Source organism: Phyllosticta citriasiana (genome assembly GCF_038021145.1).
Source record: "Phyllosticta citriasiana strain CBS 120426 chromosome Unknown IWZ02scaffold_2, whole genome shotgun sequence".
Lineage (NCBI taxonomy): Eukaryota > Fungi > Ascomycota > Dothideomycetes > Botryosphaeriales > Phyllostictaceae > Phyllosticta > Phyllosticta citriasiana.
Window position 1 is genome coordinate 2,076,939 of NW_027117279.1, and position 24,572 is coordinate 2,101,510.

Genomic DNA, 24,572 nt, shown 5'->3' on the forward strand with positions numbered 1-24,572 from the left:
CGAAGTCTGCAGTGAGGCGCAGAAGCTACGGCAGGTAGCGCGGCGGTGCGCGCAATGAATGATTCGCACTTGCACAGTACCCTGCTGGGTCGTCTGCGGTTGTCCCGTCAGTCGCACAGCAGCGACACAGGGCGAGACACAGCAACAACCGGTCCTCGAGTCCTTCAATCGAGCGTGGTGGGGCTGCAGCTGGGTGTGGAGCGCGGGAAACGTCTTGCAGCTGGATATTTTTCGATGTGCTTTGTTCGCGGCCGTCGAGCGTGAACGGGCTTCAATTGCTTCGGATCCGACGGCGGGCGCAGAGTCATGCGAGGAGCATCAGGTACGTCGACGAAAATTGGAGATGCAGCGGGCGTGCAGAAGGGCGGACGGAGGATGGAGGATGGAGGATGGAGGATGGGGAGAATCGGGTCGAGGGCGCAGTGGATTAGGGTTGCGGTACGGCAAGGCATGCACCGGCAAGGAAGCGGACGACGACCGGGGGAAGAGGTGGTGAGAGGAAGAGGGAAAGGTTTGAGGAAAAGTAAGACGCGGGGACAAGAAGCAGAGAGGAAAAGAACGGGGGCCAGCGGCAGCGAGCAGCGCGACGTGACGTCTTGGGCTTCGCGGCACGTCCGTCCGTCCTGTGTGCCTGGCTGTACCTCTCACCTGTCCATGACCCGGGCAATCCCATGCGCCGGGCTTCTCGGAAGTCAGGCACGTCGTCTCTCACACTTTTCCGCGTGGTGTTGAGGAAATGCAATGGCTGGGAAGATGGCTGGCAGGGCTCCACTCGCAACTAAGACGGCGACAGGGCAGCACCTGGCTGGGCATGAACCAAGATCCCAAGTCGGGAAGAAGTCGAACAAACACAGCGGCCCAAGGCTCGCAACTCGTCTTGAGAGCGAGCAGCAACCCCATGTCGGGTCGCCCTCTGCAAAAGGAGCGATACACCGAGCCCTGCGAACTAAAGGTACATACCAGGCCCACCACCACCCACGCCGAGCTGCAAGCCTTGCCCGTCGCTCCGCCGTCCCGTCCGCGCCGCCGGGCTCCCTGCTCGAGTCCAGGGATCACCGCTGTCTGTGCCCACTCGTTAGCAGTCTGGAATTCTTGTTCAAGTAGCTTGCTGCCCATTTTTTCGATAATCAGTGTATAGGCACCACCAACAGGTGCCTATTGGCATCGCGCCCGGGTTGCGAATGGATAGCCCTGATCGTTGCGCATAATTACAAGTCTTTTCTTTCGAATGGCAAACCAGGAAGCAAGGAGGAAGAAGAAGTCGAGGGGACAATGCAGCCAAAAATGCTGCAATGCAAAGACACCAGCGCCTGGAACTCATCATCTCTTCTTCGTCATGACCTTTGTGATGGCGTGCCTGATGACAACGCCCGCCTTTTCAATCTCCTTGCGCGACAGCCCTGCCGTGACGCACACCTTGAGTGCTGGCTGCGGCTGCCATCCTCTCTCGCGCTCGCTGCCAACGGCCAGTGGCATGGCCTTGAGCCGGGTGACGAGGACGCCGTTGGAAAGACACTGCAGCGTTTGTTAGCCATCTGCAATGTGCGATTTACAGCAGGAAATTTCAAACCTCGTCGACAGCCTCTTGCAGCAAAAATTCCTGGTCCTGGCTGCTGAGCCCTCTCTTTTCGACCACTTCGGGCTTCAAGACCAGCAGCATCATTGGGTTTTCAGGTACGCTGGTGCATCGCACCCAATCGCTCCGTGGGTCCAGTTGTGCCCGCATGCTCTTGATGTTCTCGCGCAGCTGGACAAGGACCTCGGGATTTTCCTGAAGGATTGCAACCGTCTCACTTGCTGTCGTGGACAGGATGGCGGGCAGAGCGGCCGAAAAGGTGTAAGCCGCCGCAGAGATGCGCTGATGCTCAACGACTTCTTCGGATCCGGCACAAAATCCACCACCAGCACAGAGAGGTCCAGAGAGTGATCCGATAATCATGTCAATTTCGGTGGCGTCGACGTTTTGCGCTTCACTAAGGCCCCGGCCGGTGCGGCCGAGGACGCCGTATGACCACGTCTCGTCGAGAATCAGACGGAACTTGTACTTGAGCTTGAGCTCGACCTGCAAGACACCCCATTAGCGCATACATGACAAGCACACCGCGTCCGTCCTACCAGCTTGGGCAAATTCGCCATGTCGCCCGTGTGCTCGAATAAGCCCTCGGTGATGATGAAACGCCGCGTCAGCGGCTTCCTCGCCTGCTCCTTGACAGTCCTCTTCAAGACGTTTTCCAAGTCCTGCATGTCGTTGTGCTCAAACCAGCGCACCGTGCTACGGCTGATCTGGATGCCCTTGCGAATGGCGTAGTTGACGGCCTTGTCCACGACGATGATGTCGCCGCGCTTGGAAAAGGCCGGAATGACGCTCGAAATGGTCGAAAAGGCCTGCGCGTACACAATGCACGCCGGCACCCCCAGGTGCGCCGCAATGTCGGCCTCCGTCTTCATGTGCACATCCTGCGTTCCGTAGAAGCCCGGCGGTCCGCATGGCCCTACGCCGTATGTCCGCAGCACGCTGACGGCCTTGTCTTTGAGTGTCTCGTTGCCCAGGAAGTTGTGAAAGTTGTATGAAGCGAGGTTCGTCACGGTGCGGCCGTTGGAGAGTTTCGTCCTGGGGCCCGACGGTCTGGCAAGCGCTCGTCCGTTAGTTGTCAAGTCACGGCGCGGGCGACGGAGACTTACCCCACGATGATGGGTCGCTTCCCGTTTTCGAGTTCCTCAAGGGGCGTTTGCGTCGCGACCAGCGGCTCCGGGGTCCAGTCTTCGACCAGCTCGTCAATCTCCTGCGTCTGCTGTTAGTCCCTACTCGGACAATCCGGTCTGCGGCGGTACACGCACCTCTTCGGTCAAGACCACTTTTTGCTTCTGGGTCGAGTACTTGGGCGCCAGGAGATATCGCACTGCGAACAGGAAGAGGAAGAGCTCAATCGCCGAACGGACTGGGTCGTTTTGGTACGACGACTTGATGTACCTTAGCACAATGGCCGAGCCGGGAATCTTGTGGAATTGCGTCGTCGCATTGTTGATCAGCCCCACCGCCGACTGCTGTAATTCTTGAATGTCCATCTTGGCGATGCGCGGTGTTGGTTGGAGCCGAAGGTCCGGGACGAACGACATGAGCTTTTGGTCACTGCAACTAAGGGGAGCCCGGCGCGAATCTTATCGCCATGTCACGTGACCTCAATCCCACTCGCAAAGAGCCGGCCGTCTTCAGTCCGCAAATCATGGTGCAAGTCATCTCAAGAAACCAACGAAACATACATTTACTATTTGAGAAACCCGTAAACCATTTGCTCCCTATGCTTGCAGTATTGTATGTGCAAACCATGCGGCCCTTTCGGAAGAAAAAGAGCCGTACCTAAGTTAAGAGGATTGCTTTCTATCCCGCCAGTGAATTCGATTCGAAAAACCCTCCCCCCCCCCCAAGGGTCACCCAAGGAGATGCATCATTGCCAAAGCAAGATTACAGTCATTAAGCGCCCGCGTCAAAAGCACAAGGCGATGCAGGCGTCATGCTTTGAAAACTGTGTTGTACAAGGTGACGAAGAAAATGAAAGCCTCCGCCGTCAAGAAATGCATCCCTCCACAATCCTGTCATGGACTCAACTTTTAATAAGCTCTGGCGAACATGAGCTTGGCGCCGCCAGTGCTCGCAGAGCCGCCAGTCGTCGCCGCACCACCGCCACCGCTCTCGACAGCGGTACCGGTCTGCGAAGTGCCCTTGGTGTCGTTGTTGTTGAGACCAGTGGGCTGGATGAGCTGCATCGGGATGGAAGGCAGCGACGAGATGAACTTGCTGGCAACCAGAGGTCCGGCGATGAGCAGGATGAAGATGAGAAGGAGGAAGAAGTAAAGGATGGAGTAACGGATCACACGACGCTTGCGCAACTTGGTCTGCTTGAGCGAGTAGATGGGAGGACGAATTTGACGACTGCAAACTGTTAGTATCAAACTCGGGAGACTGGGCAGGAATAACGTACCTTGGGCGGAGCCAGAAAAGCATAATCGAGTGCAGCTTGTCGATGTAAGGAACGCACAGAGCCGGAAGCATGATGAACAGCAGCAAGTGGCCCAGGCAGAAGTCGCCCGCAAACATACCCATCTCGGTAATCTTGCAGAGGAATTCACGGCCAGGCTGGGAAAGCGTGTGCCAGCCCATAGCGTACCACTTGCCGGTCCACCAGGCGATGTTGGCAGTGTCGGCCTTGAACTCACGGGTGAGCGCGAGAGCAATGATGAGCTTGTACACGAAGCGCTGAATGGCAGCCATGGCAATCAGGCCAGAGAGGGCCTTGACGAAGCTCCAGCCCTCGAGGAAGAACATGACCTCGAAGAAGACAACCATGCCAATGACGGCAATGGCGTGGGCAATGGCGGCCAAAACGGCACCGAACTTCTTGCAACACATGCTGAGGACGGGACCCATACAGCAAGCAAGACCGAAGAAACCACCAGCAACACCAGCGTTCAGTGCCACGGGTCCCAGAGCGCAGAGGCAGACACGGATGAGCGAGTTGGTAGCCTCGAACGAGACGTCATTCTTCTGCTTCGCATCCTTGACACCGGTCTGCGCATTGATGTAGAGGTAAGGAACCAAGCTGACGGCGCAGAGGAAAAGCGGGCCAATGATTTCGCTCCAGATGATGTTGGTCAGGTGAGCACGAGGAATGTCACCAGAGAGCTTGGCCGATGGGTCACCGAGAGCCTTCCTCTTGAAACCAGTGATGCGAGTTCTGGACAAACGGCAGTAGCCGATCCACGAAGCGCTGTGCGCCCTGGTGTTGCCGCGAGACATCCACCTGAGGAACTCTCTGTAGTCGATGAAGAAGTCGTCCCACGAGAATTGGTGAGGGTTGAACAGGAAGGGACAGATGCAGAGAGCCAGGAGGGAGACCCAGAAGTAGATACACCAGGCATCCCAAATAGTCATGGTTGCAAAGAGCAACATCATCAGGGATCTAGCGCCGAGGTAGATGGATGGGCCAGCAAAACGCGAATACAGGATGCCGAATGGAATGCGCGCCGTTGCGAAACCACGACCAGTACCGATGTAGCGAGCGCCACCAAAGGACAAGTTGGTGTACAAGGCGTTGGCGTAGATTTGACAGACGAAGACCTCGAAGAGCGGCGAGAGAGACGAGAAGTGCTTCGCCAGACGGGTAGCGGCACGCCACGCACCACGCTCCGTAAGCTCCTGGACGAACAGAGGAATGAAGGCGATGATCAAGACGATGAAGATGGACAGGACGCAACGAGTCACCCAGTCGAAGATGGGTTCCAAGTTGGCACAGCCAGTGGGGTAGAGCGGATCCGTGATAGGCTTGTTGCTGTCGTACCTGCAAATAATCGTCTCGTGGTGGAGGGCGCCGAGGTTGAGGACCGTAAACATGAAGAACTGCACCGACAACATGATGAACAAGTTGTTGATGTGGAAACCCGGGTGAGCGTAGTAGAAGGACAGGAAGCGGTCAAGCGGCAGTTGGGTACCGAGGTAGTAGTACTCGCGAGAAAGCATCTGCTCACCCATACCCGTACCAATCTTGGTGGTGAAGTTGAGAATGGATCCAAAACCAAGATCACGACCCTTGCCGCACTGGTAGTACTCGCAGTGCTTGATCCTACCACCACGTAGAAGAGCGTTCATACCGGCGTAAATATCCTCGTTCAGGTGGAGACCCTTTTGAGCCTTGGAGACACCGCCACGAGTGTTCATGAAGATGCCGTTGAGGAAATCAGGGTGACCGTAGTGGAGCTTGCCGCCAATCTGTGCCAGAGTACGGGCAAACATGGTACCGAACGTCTGTTCCTTACCGGCCGCGACGTCACCAAGAATACCAATGTTCTCAGAGAAAATGTACTCGCGGGCACCGAGAATGGCGACAGGGTCAAACTTGGTGGGAGGCAGACCGGGCGTGTAGGGCGAGACGTTGTCGGTGGTCATTTCCTCAAATTCGGCCAAGACGGAACGAATCTTCAAGCACTCCTCGAGGTAGTTGTCCTGGTTGGCGTCGATGAGCTGGATGTACTCGCCGCGGTAGAAGACGATGGCGTGGTTCTGGTTGTCGGACTTGCCGTCACCGAGAATGGGGTTACCAGAGAGCTGAATGCGGAACTTGGGACGACGCATGCCGTTCTCCATCAACTCGGAGTGACCGTCAATGAGAGCAGAGTAGATGCGGGGGTCCTCGCCCTCATTGGCAGGCGGCTCCTCGTCGAGGTAGGCGATCTGGAGGTCGGGGTACGCACGGAGCAAGAACTCAGTGTTCTCACGCTCCTCCTTGGTGAACTTGGCGTAACGCTGCATGGAGACGACAATCTTGTACTTGCGACGAGCCATGCGCTCCAATTCCCTTTCAAGCTTGTCCGAGTTGCCGCCGAACATCTGTACGACCTCAGGGTTCTCAACACGGTAGAGAAGCTTGATGGCACGGCTGTAGTTCATGAAACCAGAGATGGTGCGATAAAGGGTCTGCGAACGCAGCGAGGCCCAGATGCGGGTACGGAGAGTGTACTCGGGAGCAGCAGACTTGAAACCAATGCAGTAGAACGGCAAGTCGTCAATCTTGGCCTTGGCCGTGTCCTTCTCAGACTTCTCGGCATCACCGTTGAACTGAGAGGTCTCATCGGCCAGAATCTTGGTGTCCTTGACAAAGCAGTCCCATTCGTGGGGATGAAGCTGCTTGAGGTACTCAAGCATAGTAACACGCGAGTAAGGCTCATCCTCACGAATGATTTCCCTGAGCGAAAGCAGAATCTTCTCACCGTAGTGAGGAATCATGACGGTGAAGGTGGGCATGTTGTCGACCGGCAGAGGCTCAGGGATAGGCGTAGACAGAGACTGGGCAAAGAACGAAATGCGACGCTCAGCTTCGCTCTGGGCGGGGAAGAACTCGGTCTTGAAAGACTGATCTTCTTGAGAGACGAAGAAAGTCGGCGCGCGAAGAGTTCTCTTACCCTCCTGCTCAGAAGGAACCTGGTGGTAGAGAAGCTTCTGGACGTGGTCGATGGCGAGCAAGTGCTCCCTGTACATGGAAATGACAATGGCGTTCCAGATTTGGGATATCAAGACCTTCGGCTTGTACTTGATCTCCATGTCCGTGGTAGCAAGGACCTTGGAATAGATGCGCTTGGGCAAGCGGGAGAAGATGTTTCTCCAGGGTGTCCAGATGGAGATACCGAGGTAGAAGGAGCGGGCAACCGAGAACAGCATGTTCCAAATGATGTACCAGAGATAGGTGTCCAAGAAGAACAGGCACAGGTCAGTGAAGAACATGAGTCCGAGGACGACTTGAGGCTGATGCTTGCACAGAACGTCGGCTTGAGCTCCGAAGATCTTGTCGCCGAGACAAGAGCTAATCTTCATCGTGGACAGAATGCGAATCGGATCTCTGAAAGACAGCGTCAAGAAGAAGTACGATTCGGCGAGCTTGGCACCGAAAACGACGACCCAGAGACCGTAGGACATCCACATGTCGTTACCCTGGAGACGAGGATAACTGGCAGTGAAGGTGGCGCTCGCGACGTATTGACGAGAGTTCTTGCGCAAGTAACTTCCAAAGAGACCGCCAAGGGGCATCACGGCGAAGAAGATGAGCGTGGCCAAGGCGATGAGGAACTGGACGATGCCGAGAATCAGAGCGATCTTGCCGGTCTGACTGACGCCAAAAATGTAGACGGCCGGAGCGACGTTGACAGCAAAGACAGCGATCAGGAAGAAAAGACGCTTGGTCAAGTGCTGAGCACCGGCCCACTTACGCGGGACGTAGGCCCATTCGCAGAGTGTTGCGCCAATCATGATGAGCGAAGCCAGAGTACCACCGAGAGCGACAGCAGACCATTGAGCCGGAGCGTTGGGCTTGTTGTTTCTTTGCTGCTCGTAGTGGGAAGTGTACAGAGTCGGGGAGTTGAAAGCCGTGTAGAACCAGAAAATTGTCAAGTGAATGACCCAGATGCGGTTGAAATTGGTAAGCATGTGCCACCACGAGCGCGTCTCCTTGTAGGTCTTGAAGAAGCACTTCTTCCAGTTGACCTCCTTGAGCTTCTCGTACCGCTCGGGAGGTGGCAGGTCAACGAGCCGCGACTTGTCCTCGAGAACGATGCGCTCAATGCCCTCGGGGTACCACATGAGCTGGTTCATGTCGTCGTAACCAATAATCTGTGCGTGGTCGCGCTCGCGACGCACATACTTGCCTTCCTGGACTTCATAGCCCTGGTCTCTGCAAAAGGTGTACAGTGGCGTGACGACATTGTTGAGGTAGGTGAACTCCTCGACAGGCTCGACCTTGTTCTTGCAGGCAGGCGAGTTGTAGTAGTCGTCACAGCACTTGAAGATGAAGCAGATGATTTCAGGCATGAAACGGACCTGGTTGGCCTCACCCCAGCAGAGGAGGTAAAGCGCGACTTGGCGGACACGGTCGTGCTGAGACATCTTGTTCATCCTGCTCTTCCAGCGGTACTCGGCGGCTTCGAGGCTGTTGTCACCCTCGAATGCCTCCAAGGCCTGCTCCTCGTTGCTGGGGTCTTGCGAGGCCTGCTTCTTGGCCGCCTTCTTCGCTTTTCGAGTCTTGCGCTTGCCCAGCTTCATGTTGGCAAATCCAACAGCGTCGTCAAGATCGAGGTGGGCGGCAAAGTACCACCGACGGTAGTTGGCATTGTCACCTCCAATGTAGTCGGCGTGGAGCGAGAGAAGAGCCTGGTTGGGGGCCATGCGCGAGGCACGCGAGTCGAGCTGCGTCATGAAGTGGTCGTACATGTTGCGCATGCTGTCTCGCTGGAAACCAAACTTGGCCGTCAGGTCGAGGAAGATGTCTTCGATTTCCTCCTTGGACAGAGGAATCTGGGCGTCTGAAGTCCAGGCGGGGTAGGGTTCGCGAGACCGCTGGCCAGCTGGAAGGGCGTTGCTGTAGTCCATGCCGTAGATGGGCGTCGAAGCGCCCGAGCTGCGGTTTCCACCGTAGGAGACCTGCGAAGATGGCGGCCTGTATCCGCGACCTCCGTGCCCCTCGGCGTAGCTGTCGTAACGGGCGTCGCCACGACCATAGTAGTCCATGTCGGCGGCGCGGGCCATATCTGACCTCATGGTGAAGTCGCTAAAGGTCTCCGAGTCCTCCTCGGAGCCATCGGCTCGGCGGGGCCTTCCACTGTAACTGCAAATATTAGTACGTGACGAGCAGAGAGGGGGGAAAAATCAACCGCATTTGGGGAGGGGGGCGGTGAGACCAACTCGTACCCAGCATGGCCTTGTTGATCGTAGTATTGATCATTGTAGTATTCGTCCTGGTAGCCCTGGTGGGCGTGGTCATCGTAATAGCCATCCTGCGCGTAGTGGCCATTTTGATCGTAATAGCCGTCCTGGTCATAATACGAATCGCCGTGCTGACCATTGTAGTCGTGGCCTTGGTCGTAGTAGCCCTGTTGGTCATCGTGGTAGTAGACGTCCTGGCCCTGATGGCCGTAGCCATCATCGTAGTGGCCTCCCTGCGGATGTCCAGACATCCTCAAAGGCGCACGGCGCGCTGTGTAGTGTCAATTGCTCGAATTGCAACAGCAGAGCAAGAGTGGAGCGCGTGCAGCAGAAGCTCACCTTGTTCAGCGGCAGGTCGGTCGTCGAAGAAACGGGAAGACTAATCCAGGAGGATGACCAGAGGAGCGAGCGGCGGAGGTTGGGATCAACGGAGCGGCGGGTGGACCGTACGTCTGGGGTCGGTCGGGTTAGCTTGCGGGAGAGGGAGGCAGGATCGGGTGGTGATGTAAAGATTGCAGGAAAGAGTTGGAGAGAGGAGGCTGGGGAGCCGGCGGACGCACCTATTAACGGAAAGGCTGTCTTCGATGAACGGGGCGAAGCAAGCCAACGAGCGAGAGGAGGAAGGGTGGGGAGCGGAGTGGTTCGTTGGACGCGGCTAGTGCAGCGCGCGGAGGAGACCTAGCGGTCGCTGGTGTTGGTGCACGCGCAGAGTCTTGTAGAAGCGGGAACGAGAGACGAAGTCGAAGGTGTTGCTGTTGACGACGCAGGCGCGGCCAAGGTGGTATGGGGGTTGCAGGGTGACTTGGCAACCAGGGCGACTGGCGTCCGGGGCCTCAAGAGCAGCGGGAGGGGCTCTACAAGGACGAGGACAGACTTGTTGGCGAGAGCAACACAGTCGAACGAGTGTGAAGTCGCAAGAGTGCGATGGGGAGGGCGGCGGGCAAGAGACGAGAAAAGGAGATTGGGAAGGCCATGACATTTGAGGGCGAGGGCAAGGGCGAGGGCGAGGGCGAGGGCGCGCGCGGGCGGCTGTCTGTCAGACTCCAATCAGGCCGGAGCCTGCGGTGCGGTGGCTCTGGGCGCACGGGGCGGGCGGTGCTTGCCTGGTCAGAGTGTCCGAGAGTCTGGCGGTGGGAGGAACAGGGGATTGGGGACTGGGGACTGGGGACTGGGGATTAGAGACTACACTGCACTGCACGGAAAAGGAGCGAATCGAAGCCAACAGCAGCGCCTCTCCCGCCGCGAACGATGGCCGATTTCCATGATTGCCGCCCGTCTACAACTAAGCATGGCACAAAGCCTTGCGGATCTTGCTGCTCTTCTTTCGCCGCTGTCGTGTGCGGTACGAAAATCAACTGTAATTGCTGTTCGCGGCATCCGCAGGCGTGCCACTCTCCTGGCGGGGACCCCCCCGGTCCTCTCTATTTCCACGGAGCTGCAGTCGACCAAAATAGCCTTTTTTTTTTTTTTTTTTTTTTTTTTTTGATAGCTGTGCTCTGCTGCTTTTGCCGTCTTGACTACTTGTCGTTTCTCTCGTGCTACGACTCCCGAGCCTCGAGTCGACTTTTGCCGCCGCCATGAACCCTACCTTACCACGTCGCCCTCAATGCGTGCGACCACGGCCGCCCCCCCCTGGACTCTCCTATCACGCCTCTCCACCACCTGTGCTATCTAGCGCCATTTTGCCATCACATCCACCCCGCCGCCACACGTCAAGGATGCGTCAGGGATGGGGGTGGCTGAGGGCTGACCATGTCCTACGACTACTACCACTACCACCACTACTACTACTACTACTACTACTAAGTACAACAACAACGACAACGACGTTACGAGAGCCCCCGAGCAGACCGAAATCAAACATGCAAATCTGCCATGGGTTGTATCGCCGATGATGGAGTGGCGGCTCGGGGCCAGCATGGATCCCTGTTCTTCTCGAAACGTTTGCTAGGCGTTGGGCTGGGCCTCGGGGGCTTGCGCCTCCAAGGGGGAGGGAGGGACGGAGGGGAAAAGGGGCTTCCGCGCCGCCGTTGGCTGATTTACATAAGGTTGCACTCACAGACCATATCCTCACTGGCTGCAGGTAGCTTTGGATGGCTTTGCTGAGCGGAATCCCCTGGCTTTTATAATTGTCGACGTTGCCGCCGACATCCACCTTTTGAGGCTGCCAGTCCATTATCTCCGACGCTGTTGTTCGTTCCTGTTCTGGTTCGCGCTTACAGCCCTGCCTCGATAGCCTTGGCCTTGCTCCTGCTCTGCCCTGCCCTGCTCTCCCTTCATCTCACGCCAACGACGCCGCCCTCTAACCCGCCAAGCCCCAGGCCAAGTCGACAAGCTTTTCCAAAGCCACTGTGCTTCGACGACGTATAAATGTTACATTTTTTTTTTTTTTTTTTTTTGGTTTTTTTTCGTTCGCTTTTTTTGTTTAAGTCAGTCGCTCTTCTCTCCCTCTCTCTTTTCGCTTGAAGCACTCGCCCCCCCCTATGCGAGTCGTCATAAAGAGCGCCTCAGGCACACGAGACTGGTGGAGCTGTCGTTGCACATCGTACTTTGCGCGCCACGACGGGCACGACGGCAGGCCGGTCAGCATCCTCGCACAGTCCCGTGGCCGGCGATCAGACGCGCTTCCTGTGGCATTGCTGCGACCGTTTTGGGGCCGGGCGCTGCACAGATGTGATGGTCTGAAGCTCTGCATATTGGTTGCTGTGGGTTGCACCGCACCATTTGCCTGTGACATGTGCGTCACCGTTAGGTCGCGTTGTGTTGCGGTGCTGTTGCTGGCGACTGTCAGCCGTCGTCGTTGGCGCCGCGTAGGCTTTTTGGAAAAAAGAGGGCATGGCGGCCACGATGGTACCACACACGTAGAGAACAAACAGATCAAATCCCTAATGCACCAGCTGCCGTTGGCTGGGCTGGAACGCCGACTTAACCGTGCCCGCCGCTGGATGACGCTCGATTGCGCGTCCAAGACAGGCGCGGCGGGTTTAGCGGCGCGCTCCACTCGCCTCGTTTCGGTGTAGGTCGTGATAGCAGGGCGCTCTGTGCTGGTCCCCTGAATGTGCCCCATTTGCCTCCTCCCCCAGACACTCATCTTCTTGCGCGCCGCTCATCACGCCTGACCAGAGTCTTTTATTCTCACTCTTCGCCTGGCTGCCTGCTGCTCGCTTGCCTGCCTGGATCCATTCCTCTTCTTACACTCGTTTTTCGCCTGTCCGACCTCCCTTACGCTCCTTAACAACGACATCAACAAACACCAAACAGCCCTCTTTCCCCCCACCCACATCCTCTTTCCACACCCTTCAATCGCCCTTGGACCACACCTCTTTCTCCATAATGAAGGCTTTTGGCATCGCCGCGGCCGCGGCGGCGCTCTTCTCCCAGGCCGTCACTGCTGCTGACGTGCCCCCGGTTGTCATCAAGGTACATCCCGCGTCAGCCCTACTACTCTTGCCTGGCATCGGTCCGCTCACACCTTCTCTGAACTGCAGGGCAACAAATTCTTCTACTCCAACAACGGCACCCAGTTCTACATTCGCGGCGTCGCCTACCAGCAGGAGTACTCGGGCAGCGGCTCGCCGGCCAACAACTACAAGGACCCTCTGATCAGCAAGAGCCAGTGCGAGCGCGACGTCCCCTACCTCAGCAAGCTGCGCACAAACACCATCCGTGTCTACGCCATCAACCCTGAGGAGAACCACGATGACTGCATGCAGCTCCTCCAGGAGGCTGGCATCTACGTCGTCGCCGACTTGTCGTCGCCCGGCCAGTCGATTGACCGCAACGACCCGGCGTGGAACACCGACTTGTTCGACCGCTACAAGGCCGTCATTGACGCCATGGCCCAGTACAACAACACGCTCGGCTTCTTCGCTGGTAACGAGGTTTCCAACCAGGCCAACAACACCGACGCCAGTGCCTACGTCAAGGCTGCTGTCCGTGACTCCAAGTCGTACATCCGCGAGAAGGGCTACCGCGACATTGGCGTCGGCTACGCCACCAACGACGACTCTGACATTCGCGAGAACATGGCCAGCTACTTCAACTGCGGTAGCGACAACTCGGAGACGATTGACTTCTGGGGCTACAACATCTACTCGTGGTGCGGTGACTCTTCGTTTACCAAGTCTGGCTACGATGTCCGCACCGAGGAATTCGCAAACTACTCTGTCCCCGTCTTCTTCGCCGAGTACGGTTGCAACGCCGTCACTCCCCGTACCTTCACCGACACCCCTGTTCTTTTTGGCGACAAGATGAACGAAGTCTGGTCCGGTGGAATCGTCTACATGTACTTCCAGGAGGATAACGACTACGGTCTCGTCACGGTTGACGGCAATTCCGTCTCGACCCTGTCCGACTTCAGCTACTACTCCAAGCAGATTGCCACCGTCAGCCCCACCGGTGTCAACAGCGCCAGCTTCACTCCCACCAACACGGCCAACCAGGCCTGTCCCACGGTTGGCAAGTCCTGGGGTGCCAAGTCTAGCCCTCTGCCTCCCACCCCCAACGACGACCTGTGCGAGTGCATGTACAAGTCGCTGAGCTGCGTTACCTCGCCCGACGTCGACTCGTCCGACTACGGCGAGCTCTTCGGCACCGTCTGCGGTCTCAACGACAAGGCTTGCGAAGGGATCGCCACCAACGCCACCACCGGTGTCTACGGCGCGTACAGTGTCTGCAACACGACCTACCAGCTTGCCTACGTCCTCAACCGCTACTACGAGCTCGGTAACAGCGAGTCGAGCGCCTGCGCCTTCTCCGGCTCCGCCACCCTCACCTCGTCGGCCAAGGCCACCGGTACTTGCTCGAGCCTGCTCAACGCTGCCGGCACCGCTGGCACTGGCACCGTTGCTGCCGCTGCCACTGGTGGCGCCGCTGGTGTTACGGGCAGCTCTGCTTCTGGCACCAAGTCGGCTGGTGCGGGTACTCCCGGCGCCCCCATGGCTAGCGTCAACTTTGGCATGCTCCAGGTTGGCATCTACGCCATTACTGCCGTCGTCACTGGTGTGGGCATGATTATGCTCTAATCGAACCGTTTGCAAAAAGGTAGCGGTGGAGTTTTGACTACCATGAGCGACTATGTTGCATTTGCATCTGCATCCTGCATTTGGATTGGCATGGCATTTGGTCGCTGCTGCAGCATGTAGCTTTTTCTTTTTCCAAATGAGATACTCCTTTTATTATCACGGCGCCTTTTTTTCTTCTTCTCTCGTCTCCTTTTGATTCCAAATCACACCTTTTCCAAATGTACGCTCTACGTTTGAATTGAGTTGGACCAACCTTGAAAGCTTTGCAATTGCGTCTTCGCAACCCCTGTTTGCACCTCGTACGATATTCCTTGGAGGCGGCGCTCGGGCGGCTCTGGGTCATTCCAGATCATCCGAGACACGGGATGGACGGACCTCCCGAAGCCGGCCCACTGATTGCACACGACCCCGGACGCGCCTCGTTTTAAAGACGTCCTTTCTCATGACTCGGTCCTGGTCGGTGCTCTGCTTTTTTTTGCACATGGCATGGCGACAAAGGTACGTCAGACGGGTGCAACGGCCGGGGAACACCCGCGAGATTGTGGTCGTGAGCACTGTTCACTCTTAGTTACAATGGAATTTCCACTCCTGACCATGACGTCTTGCCGCAATCAAAACTTAACTTCGACGAAGGATGTTTGCCCCTCGCGTGCGTTACGATGTGGGTGGGTCAAGAGACGCACAGGAATTGACCAGCTGACCGGCCGAGAGGCTCAGACACCCGTGACGAGACGGGCAAGAAAAAAGAAACGAGAAGAAATTTGTGTGTCAAGGCGTTGCAAACCTTGTTTCGTGCTGATTCTGCGATCTACACATCGCCGCGCTACTTGCTGCCCAGAAGACGACGACCCCTCTTTCCCCAACACACCAACGCTGCCGACGAGGAACCCGGCACTTGTCTCGCTTGCAGCGTCCCCTCCCCTCTCAGCAGCGCAGGGTACAACCTCAGCACTTAGTCTGGAGTCTATCGTGTGTGTGTGCGCGCGCGGCAGACAGCTATCGCGAATTAGTGAAGTATTGATGCTGGCTTCGCGATCCGACGCACAAGGCTGGCGGACGGGCTGGCTGGCTGGCTGGATGGCTTGTCACAGCCATCAACGATATCAGGACGTCAGGCAGTGATACCGCGCCAAACTGAACGACGTCCGCCGCCGCACATCATGCAGGTAGGTTGATGTGCGGTTCGGGAGAGGAGGGCAGAGTGGGCGCCCGCATCATCACAATCATCTCTGTCTGCCATCGTCCTTGCTACTACGACGAGACGCGCGGCATCGAGATAGGCATGGTCAGGTATCAGCCTGGCGAATGTGGACGGCGGGCGTTGATGCCATACTACTACTACTACTACACAGCGTTCGTTTCCCGCTCCTCGCTCGGCAGTCCGTCCTCTGCGATCCACTCGGATGGTCGGCCGCCAGACCAGGCACTGCGCGTTTGACGGTCGACGTCTGTCGGTGTGCGTTGCCGCTCTATCCCGTGGTCGTCAGGTCCATGGCCGGCAGTCGCATGGAGCAAGTCGCCAATTGACGCGGGCGGCATCACAGAACACACGAGGCAAAAGCTACATGAGCCGAGCCTTTACTCGCTGCTGGGAGTCTCGGGTCTTGGGCATGTCTCAGAGCGCGCAGACAACCCTCGTGTCAATCATCCTTCGACTCGCTGACGGTCTGACTGATGTGACGGACTGACTGACTGACTGACTGACTAACTGACGGGCGGGCGGCGTGCGGGAGGAGTCGTCAGCACCATGTTCGCTTCTACCCGACCCGCCCCTCCACCACGACTTTCATCGCTGCTGCTTCTGCTGCTGCTGCTGCTAATGATGATGAGGAAGAGGAGGAGGACGGCGTTTTCGTCACGCCCCTGTTAGTCTAGCTCTGTTATCTCGATTCTCCGACGCTCTTTCCGTCGCCATCGTCTCGTGCCTCTTGCTCAGCGATCAGACAAACTCAGCGCCCCGCCCTTACACCGATAGCATAGCTGAGCAAGCACAGCAAAATGCCGTCGGTCAGTCAGTCCACTCACTTGCCACGGACAAGGTCAAGGACATGGACCAGGCAGGTCAAGAAGAATGAATCCCAATCATCGCGAGCAGGGCACACCTACCAGACACCATTACCCCCAGCCCCTCGCCCGCCTCTCCGCCTCCGCTCCCGCACGCACGCACGCACCGCACACCCGCTGCATGCAAGCCAAAAAACAAAAACAAATAGAATCTTCTTCTCTTCGTCTCCACTTCTTGCTCGCCTACCAAACAAACTCACCAACTCCGTTTCAGCGACCCAGCAGCATGGCGCCGCGCCCCGCCCGTATCACGTCCATCGCATTATCCTTCCCTGTCCTCGTGTGCGCCAAACGCTAAAAAATCTTCTTTCTTCTCACGCAACCCCATTCGCCGTTTATCTTGCTGCCTGTTGGCTGTGCTGGGATTCGATGGGCGCGCCGATCGGGGCTCTAGCTGTTTGTGGCAATATGTATGTGTGAGGTGATGGGGACGAGGACGGGTAGGTAGGTAGGTTTGGTTGTGCATGCGTTGTGCAGGGTGCTGGATCCTGGGATAGCTGAGTTGAGATGCTGGTGTGCTGCGCTGCTGGCTAAGGTGGGTGCGTTGCGGATTTCTTCAATGCAGATAGACAGACAGAGAGAGAGAGTTGAGATGTGTCGTGTCGGGACCGTGTTGGCTGGCTGACGGACTGACTGACTGACTGACTGACTCGACTCGATGAAGAAACCAGATGATGATGGCAGTTGACACCGAAGCCTTCACTTTCCCAGCAATAAGACAAACGCCCAAGTCACTTTCAATCAACGCTACCTACTAACTGACTGACTGGCACGCCAAACCAAACACCATCATCCCGCGCCCCGCTTCCACTCGCAGACGAACACTGTCCTAACTGCGAACCATCCTCCCACTAGAGCGCAGCGTACCAACGAGGGCGCCTACTACTACTACTACATAGCTAGCCGCCCATCCCATGAGTAGGAAGCAACCACTACTGGGATTCCCATCCATCCTGCATGCACCGCGAGTCTTGGGACCGAGGGGGGGAGGGGGGGGGGCTACCTAGCTCGGTACCGCAGGCTTTACTTGCTAGCGAGGCTCGGTGCACACACAAGTATATGGGTTCCCGCGGACCGGGCCTTGAATGCTCCTTGTTGCTGTCCGTCACAGACTGTAGATGATCTATCTATATGCGCAAATGCTCCCCTTGTCACTATCCGCCGTAGATATGTAGATGATCTGTCTGCGTGCTCGAACGCTCCCAGTCTGCGCTCTACCGTACCGCGTAGTGTTGTTGTGTGTGCCACGCACGACTTTACATCACTAAGCCTCGTGGGTAGTTGGTTCGCGCGCAAGGTTTGGTTTTTGATTACTTACCTACCTTTTTTTCCCCACTATTTCTTCTTCTTTTTTTTTTTTTTTTCTTAAGAAGGAAAAGGAAAAAGAAAAAGGAAACTTTTCCATTCACTTTCTTTTGGGACGAGGAAACAATTTCCCTTTCCATACCAAGCAGAGAGAGAGGCTCGGTACTCCATCCTCCCAAGCCTCCCAAGCTAGAGTCGCGTCACTCAAGCATCTGCCTGGCACACCACCACAAAGCGCTGGCATCGATGCAGAAAACAACAACGCGTGCGTGCGTCGCGGGTCGATTGATTCTGCACTGCACCCGGCTCTGCTGCTCGCGGCGTAGGTACATGTAGGTATGGACGAGATCAGATGAGATGGTGTGCCAAGCGCGTTGGCACGAGGCTCCTTGCTTTGACGAGGTTTGACGGGGTTGGACGGGCCGTGGCGCCAATTTTTTGATGGAGGAGGGGAGGAGAGACAATTGAGAAAAGAGAGAGAGAGAGAGAGAGTGTGTGTGTGTATAGAGGTAGGCAGGTTTCGTGGATGGAGTAGGAGTAGGAGGTAGGTGGTAAGTGGGTTTTGTCGATTAACTGATTGTATCGGTTGTTTTCTTTCGGTGTTGCAAAGTTTTCTTGTGGTTTTCTTCGGTCGTGTCTGACTTGATTGCCTACGCAATCGTCTTTTTGTTTCTTGCGCTTCGATACGCTCATGAGCGCTTTCACAGCCAGCGGGAAGAAACGAAAAGAAGACTACCTTTCTATTCATGTGCAGTATTCCCTTTGTCTCCCACGGTCCCATCCAAAGCCAGCCATACTAGCAAAGTCGGCTCGCTCACTCCCTCCCCATCAGTCCATGCCTTTTCACACACACTTCTCCCTCTTCGCACCTCCATCCATCCATTCTTCCAACCCCAACCTCCCCTCACAGTCAACCCAAGAGCAATCTGTCAATCCATCCAAGGACCACAAAGCATTCCACGGCCTCTTGGACGCGCCCCGTTTCCCCCTCCACCACCGCCCCAATACCCGCCAGTACCAACAATGGACGCGGCACTCACGCGCGCGTCTCGCAAACAAGCACTTCCGCGATGTTTTGAAGCGCGCCCGCCCACGTGCGCCCCGTGGTAGCGTGCTTTGTTGCTGTAAACGAGGGCTGGCCGTGTGTTTGCGTAGATATGTAGGTACATGCATATGTAGATAAAGTGGGCGGACAGACGCGTTTGCGTAAACAATGCGAGTCCTTCCTTCTTTTCTGTTTTCGTGTCTGCCACACTCGTTCTCTCGTTTGCGAAAGTCTTTCTTTCTTTTGAGGTTGGTTTGTGTCGAGGACGGCTGTTCTTGTGGTTGGATTTGACTTGACGCTGCGTCTGTCTGTCTGTCGTTATACAGCTCCCTTCCCTCTCCTCGCTCGTTGACGTCGTCCCTGGTATCGTCTGTCGTTCCTCTTTCTTTCTTTGTTTCTTTCCTCCTCTTTTCAGCAGAGGTAGGTATATCGCCTGCTCACTCGCTCGCTCATTGCTCATCAACTGCTCGGTCTGAAAGATCGAGCTAACACTCGCTCACTCACCCTTCACTTGTCTCTCTCAAATCACCCAAACATATCCACCCAATCTTCCCTTTTTCCATCGATAAAACGACGATCAACACCCCCATCCAAAAGGAATAATGCATATCCGGACAACACTCATCGCCTTCGCCGCCGCGGCCAACGCGGCCGTCGTCACCGTCACGAAAGACTGCGACAAGCCGACAACGACCGTCAGAATCACCCTCCCGCTGCCATCTGAGACGTTGCCTCCCCTTTCCTCCTCACTCGCAGCCGCCTCTTCGGCTTCTGATAACACGACTACCACTACAACAACTACGACACTTTTTCCCACCTCGTTTCGTTCGCGTTCAGCTTCGCTGTCCACGTCGGCGTCTGTCTCTGCTACGTCAAGCGGTAGCGGCAGCGGCAGCGGCGACGACAATGATCCCTATCCATACCTGGACGGCGCGTGTGGCGCTGATTTTGATGGGAAGACATGCTTTGGGAATGAACTGGGAAGGTGTTGCTCCAAGTGGGGATTTTGGTGAGTGATTTTCCAGCATCCGAGCAAACTTTTCCAGATCTTTTCTGGCCGCCTCCAGAAAGCAAAACATCCCTTTGGAACTGACGAGTATAACTTTTTCAGCGGCAACGACGACCCCTGGTGCGGCGACGGCTGCCAGCCCGAGTACGGCAATTGTTCTGCCACGTCGACGAATCCTCCTAGGCCACCAACGTCTAGTCTGTACCCTGAAGAGGCGTGCGGCGCTTGGGCTGGTGGACAGACGTGCTTTGGCAATGTGGTTGGGAGCTGCTGTTCTCAATGGGGTTACTGGTGAGTGATGTTTTTCTTGAAGCTTGTTGATTTGACGTTCCACGGCTGTTTCCTTACTCTGGGGTTTCCCTCACTCTAGCTTTCATAGGGGAACCGGGAACAGCGGGGAAAAGGAGAAAGAAGTTGGATGAGGATATGTCGTGGAATTTGGTCGCCTTTTCCACCACACCTTGCTGACTAAACACAGCGGCGTAGGCGAACCCTGGTGCGGCACAGGCTGTCAATCTGAATTCGGAGACTGTGACGAGAGCGCAAACCCATCTTATTCGCTCTCATCTGTCGAATCCAACCCAGCAACTAGCGGTGCGAGTGCGGGAATTTCGTCCTCTCCTGCTACTCAGTCCTCACCCAGCACTCCAGCTACGCCTTCAGGCATACCATTCCCAGATGGGGCATGCGGTCCCACATACGGCGGACAGACTTGCGCAAATTCAACCTGCTGTTCGGAATGGGGATTCTGCGGCATTGGAGATGGCTACTGCGGTGCTGGTTGCCAGGCAGCGTATGGAAAGTGTAACAGCGGCGCCCAGTCCAGCGCTACCAGCAGTAGCAGCATCATTGTCAGCAGCAGCATCGTCACTCCTCCCTTACCCCCCTTTCCGCCGTCCTCGGGAGATGGCGGGTTGTCCTCATCCGCCTCCTTGGCATCGGCTCCAATTTCTTCTGCCTCGAGCTTTCCGGATGGCGCCTGTGGTCCCCAGGCTGGCGGACAGACGTGCTTTAATGCACCTAGCGGGTCTTGCTGCTCGCAGTACGGATATTGCGGCGCTGGAGTTGACTTTTGCGGCGCCGGATGTCAGTCTGCGTACGGTGAATGCCAATTGACCAACGTGTCCAGCAGCAGTCTTGCTGGCAGTGGCAGCACTGCCAGTATTCCCTCATTACCGTCGAGTGGCCCTCTAACAACAGCCCCGAGCAGCAGCGCTGCCGCCTCAATCACCGTCTCAGGCTCTTCTATGGCTCAGCCAGCCGCTCCTTCGTCTTCTGCGCCTGGGACGACGTATCCTAACGGCGCCTGCGGCGCCTCTGCTGGAGGACAGACTTGCGCGAATGCCCCGTCTGGACCTTGCTGCTCTCAGTATGGATATTGTGGGACAGGAGCAGCTTTTTGCGGAACTGGCTGCCAGAGTCCTTTCGGACAGTGCTGGACCAACGTCACTTCTTCGTCCGTGGGAAGCGCATCTGTGAGCTCATCATCTGCTCAAACGCTGGGGCTTCCGTCTTCTGCATCATCCTCGGCGGCGATCTCGTCGACTGCTGCATCCTCATCTGCTCAAGCGTCGGGGCCTTCATCTCTCGCGTCCTCGTCAGTGGCGATTTCGTCCACCATGGTGTCGTCATCATCGTCTTCTCCTGTATCGACGTATCCAGCGGGAGCGTGTGGCGCCAATGCCGGGAATCAAACCTGTGCCAACGCGCCCTCAGGACCGTGCTGTTCTCGGTACGGCTACTGCGGGACAGGGGCCGACTTTTGCGGTGCTGGTTGCCAGTCTTCTTTTGGTCAATGCTGGACCAATATCACTTCCTCGTCAGCGGGAGCCTCCGTAAGCTCGTCCTCCGCCCAGTTTTCAGGCTTTTCGTCATCTGCGCCAGGGAGCATCTCTACTCAATCATCTGCCCTCTCGTCTTCGCTGTCGTCCTTGGCTGGGTCCTCGACTACTGCGCTTTCGTCTTCTTCGCCAGTCTCCACGTTCCCAGCTGGTGCATGTGGTGCCGATGCTGGCGGTCAGACTTGTGCCAATGCTCAATCTGGACGCTGCTGCTCTCAATATGGCTACTGCGGGAGTGGAAACGATTTTTGTGGCGCTGACTGTCAGTCACTGTTCGGAGAATGCTGGAGCAATGCCACCTCGTCAGCGAGTCGACCTGCAAGCTCGTCCTCTGTTCTCCCGTCAAGCATTTCGTCTTCGACGCCGGAGGCTTCGTCTTCCGGTTCAGTACCAGCCCCTTCGTCCTCGCTGCCGACCTCCCTCTCGTCTTTGGCTGCATCGTCATCGACTGTCGCGTCTTCGTCATCTCCGCCTGTGTCCACATACCCAGCAGGTGCATGTGGCGCCAGTGCCGGGAATCAGACCTGTGCCAACGCTTCCTCCGGGCCATGCTGCTCACTGTACGGCTACTGCGGCAGTGGAAACGATTTCTGCGGCGCAGGGTGCCAATATGAATTCGGAGAATGCTGGAGAAATGTCACCTCCTCAAGCAGCAGTCTTCTACCCGCGTCTAGCAGTAGCCTGGTAGAGTCTTCGAGCAGCTTGACGGCGATTTCCAGCAACGTGGCGGGACAGTCTTCCTCACTCCCATCTTCAACACAGTCTCTAGTTCAATCCTCGTCGACTGCAGTGTCGTCGTCCTCCAGCCCTGTCTCGACTTTCCCTGCAGGAGCCTGCGGTGCGAACGCTGGCGGTCAAACCTGTGCAAATGCTCCCTCAGGTCGATGTTGCTCTCTCTATGGCTACTGTGGAACGGGCGCAGACTTTTGCGGCGCTGGATGTCAGTCGATGTTTGGAGAGTGCTGGAACAACATCACTTCTTCGTCGTCGAGTGCCCTGATCATGTCGAGCAGCAGCATATCATCGCAGTCAAGTGCAGTCCCATCTCTGCAGTCGTCGTCATCTGCCGTTGCAACGTCCTCTTCATCCAGCCCCGTCTCCACCTTTCCAGCCGGAGCTTGCGGCGCAAGTGCTGGCGGTCAAACTTGTGCAAAAGCCCCGTCAGGCTCCTGTTGCTCTGAATACGGCTACTGTGGAACTGGAGCTGCCTTTTGCGGAGTGGGCTGTCAACCGCTTTACGGCATGTGTAACTCCACGTCTTCCAGCGCCATCACGAGCGTGCCTCCCGCGTCGTCGTCTTCTGCTGCCTCTTCTGGCGTCTCTCAAGCGTCTTCATCTGCAACTTCATCACTTGGAGTTTCCAGCGTTGCGCAGTCTACATACGCAGCCCCCACATCGTCTTCTGCCGTCTCGTCGAGCATCCTCCAAGCCTCCTCTTCTGTAGCCTCGTCGCTTGGAACCTCAAGCATGGTGCAGTCTTCTTCGTCAGCTCCCGCGTCGACATATCCTGCTGGAGCCTGTGGTGCAAATGCTGGCGGTCAAACCTGTGCAAACGCTCCGTCTGGCCCCTGCTGCTCTGAATATGGGTACTGTGGAACAGGTGCCGGTTTCTGCGGAGCGGGCTGCCAACCGCTCTTCGGCATTTGTAACTCTACGTCGTCATACACGAGTGCCTTGTCGAGCTCATCTACAGTGCTCTCTTCAACAGCATCTCCTGCGGTGTCGTCTAGTTCAGCTTCTTCAGGCCTGTCAGTCGTGTTTTCAAGCGCGACGCAGCCATCATCATCGGCTCCCGCGTCCACGTTTCCGGCTGGCGCATGTGGCCCTACCGCGGGTGGGAAAACGTGCGAGAATGCTCCCAGCGGCCCTTGCTGCTCCCAATGGGGCTTCTGTGGCACTGACGAAGGTTTCTGCGGTGCAGGCTGTCAAAGCGGATTTGGACAGTGCAATTCCACATCGTCTTCAACTTCAGTAGTAGGAGGCTCCCAGGCAATGTCTTCAGCAGCATCCTCGTCTTGGAGCAGTAGCCTGGTAGCGTCTTCAATGGCGTCCTCGTCCTTGTTGAGCAGCACCCAGACAGCGTCTTCGGTGGCCTCCTCTTCTATTCTCGGCAGCACACAGCCAGCATCTTCGGTGGCATCCGCATCGTTGTCAAGCAGCGCCACACCAAACGCTTCATCATCTTCTCCCCTCTCTACGGTTTCGTCGTTGGGGTCGTCAAGCAGCGTTCAATCATCCCCGGCTGCTCCCTCCTCCACTTACCCTGCTGGCGCCTGTGGTCCGACAGCTGGTGGACAAAACTGTGAAAACGCACTGTCTGGGCCTTGCTGTTCGCAATATGGCTACTGCGGCACTGGAGATGGATTCTGTGGCGCTGGATGCCAGGCAGACTTTGGGTTGTGCAACTCCACGTCTTCATCTTCGACAAGTGCTCTCGCAACCCAGTCATCCGCCCAGTCGTTGTCCGTGGTCTCTTCAGGAACGACGCCATCCGCGCCAGCATCCACATTCCCGGTCGGCGCTTGTGGACCTGCAGCAGGCGGCCAGAATTGCGCCAACGCACCCAGCGGACCATGCTGCTCTCAGTATGGTTACTGCGGGACAGGAAATGGATTCTGTGGAGCGGGCTGCCAAGCTGAATTTGGAGAGTGCAATTCCACCTCCTTGTCGTCTTCTTCGATTCTCAGCAGTACCCAATCAGCATCCTTCGTGGTCTCCTCTTCCCCAGCTTCGTCAGTTGCATCCTCGTCATCGTCGCCTGCATCCACATACCCTGCGGGCGCTTGCGGGCCTACTGCCGGCGACCAGAACTGTGCCAAAGCGCCCAGCGGACCTTGCTGCTCGCAGTACGGTTTCTGTGGAACCGGCGAGGGCTTCTGCGGCGCAGGCTGTCAAGCCGCATACGGAGAGTGCAACTCTACTTCCTTGTCGTCGTCTTCGCTCATCGGCAGCCAGACAGCTACTTCGTCAACCGTCTCCGCTTCGGGTTCGCCCTCGGCGACTTCATACCCCGAGGGCGCTTGCGGTCCGGCGGCCGGCG

The 24,572-nt window shown here is 56.8% G+C and overlaps 5 protein-coding genes across 5 annotated transcripts; 3 read left to right on the forward strand and 2 right to left on the reverse strand.

Moving 5' to 3' along the window:
- Positions 1–1,320: 1,320 nt before the first annotated feature.
- IWZ02DRAFT_467725 (putative 1,3-beta-glucan synthase component FKS1) lies at positions 1,321–9,495 on the reverse strand (the record flags this gene model as incomplete). Its single annotated transcript, XM_066768583.1, has 18 exons — positions 1,321–1,515; positions 1,571–2,062; positions 2,116–2,626; positions 2,683–2,789; positions 2,839–3,130; positions 3,629–3,931; positions 3,981–4,567; positions 4,595–4,733; positions 4,761–4,811; positions 4,839–5,194; positions 5,231–5,350; positions 5,381–5,857; positions 5,882–6,350; positions 6,381–6,754; positions 6,782–6,872; positions 6,906–7,018; positions 7,040–9,140; positions 9,230–9,495. 18 exons carry the CDS (start codon positions 9,493–9,495, stop codon positions 1,321–1,323), a joined length of 7,044 nt encoding a protein of 2,347 aa, XP_066626427.1.
- Positions 9,496–11,545: 2,050 nt separating this feature from the next.
- Positions 11,546–12,456, reverse strand: IWZ02DRAFT_139974 (uncharacterized protein). The gene has a single exon (XM_066761739.1). The coding sequence runs from the start codon at positions 12,333–12,335 to the stop codon at positions 11,670–11,672; it is 666 nt and encodes a 221-aa protein (XP_066626428.1). The 5' UTR covers positions 12,336–12,456; the 3' UTR covers positions 11,546–11,669.
- Positions 12,457–14,511, forward strand: IWZ02DRAFT_139975 (putative 1,3-beta-glucanosyltransferase). Its single transcript, XM_066761740.1, has 2 exons — positions 12,457–12,664; positions 12,733–14,511. The coding sequence occupies exons 1-2, from the start codon at positions 12,578–12,580 to the stop codon at positions 14,266–14,268; spliced, it is 1,623 nt and encodes a 540-aa protein (XP_066626429.1). The 5' UTR covers positions 12,457–12,577; the 3' UTR covers positions 14,269–14,511.
- On the forward strand, positions 14,487–15,530 carry IWZ02DRAFT_140011 (uncharacterized protein). Its single transcript, XM_066761741.1, has one exon. The coding sequence runs from the start codon at positions 14,755–14,757 to the stop codon at positions 15,388–15,390; it is 636 nt and encodes a 211-aa protein (XP_066626430.1). The 5' UTR covers positions 14,487–14,754; the 3' UTR covers positions 15,391–15,530.
- A 4,811-nt stretch (positions 15,531–20,341) lies between these two features.
- Positions 20,342–24,187, forward strand: IWZ02DRAFT_352448 (uncharacterized protein; the record flags this gene model as incomplete). The annotated part of the gene is made up of 5 exons (XM_066764255.1): positions 20,342–20,528; positions 20,952–21,147; positions 22,624–22,788; positions 23,758–23,960; positions 24,012–24,187. Coding segments are annotated over 5 exons (927 nt in total), but the record flags the coding sequence as incomplete, so codon positions are not given.
- Positions 24,188–24,572: the final 385 nt, after the last annotated feature.

What these genes read in the sequence shown, in the direction of transcription:
- IWZ02DRAFT_139974 (XM_066761739.1), bottom strand. Translation starts at nt 12,335, where the DNA reads ATGAGTGTCTGGGGGAGGAGGCAAATGGGGCACATTCAGGGGACCAGC.
- IWZ02DRAFT_139975 (XM_066761740.1), top strand. Translation starts at nt 12,578, where the DNA reads ATGAAGGCTTTTGGCATCGCCGCGGCCGCGGCGGCGCTCTTCTCCCAG. An exon ending in TGCCCCCGGTTGTCATCAAG is followed by an intron (nt 12,665 to 12,732) that starts GTACATCCCGCG and finishes TCTGAACTGCAG; the next exon opens with GGCAACAAATTCTTCTACTC.
- IWZ02DRAFT_140011 (XM_066761741.1), top strand. Translation starts at nt 14,755, where the DNA reads ATGGCGACAAAGGTACGTCAGACGGGTGCAACGGCCGGGGAACACCCG.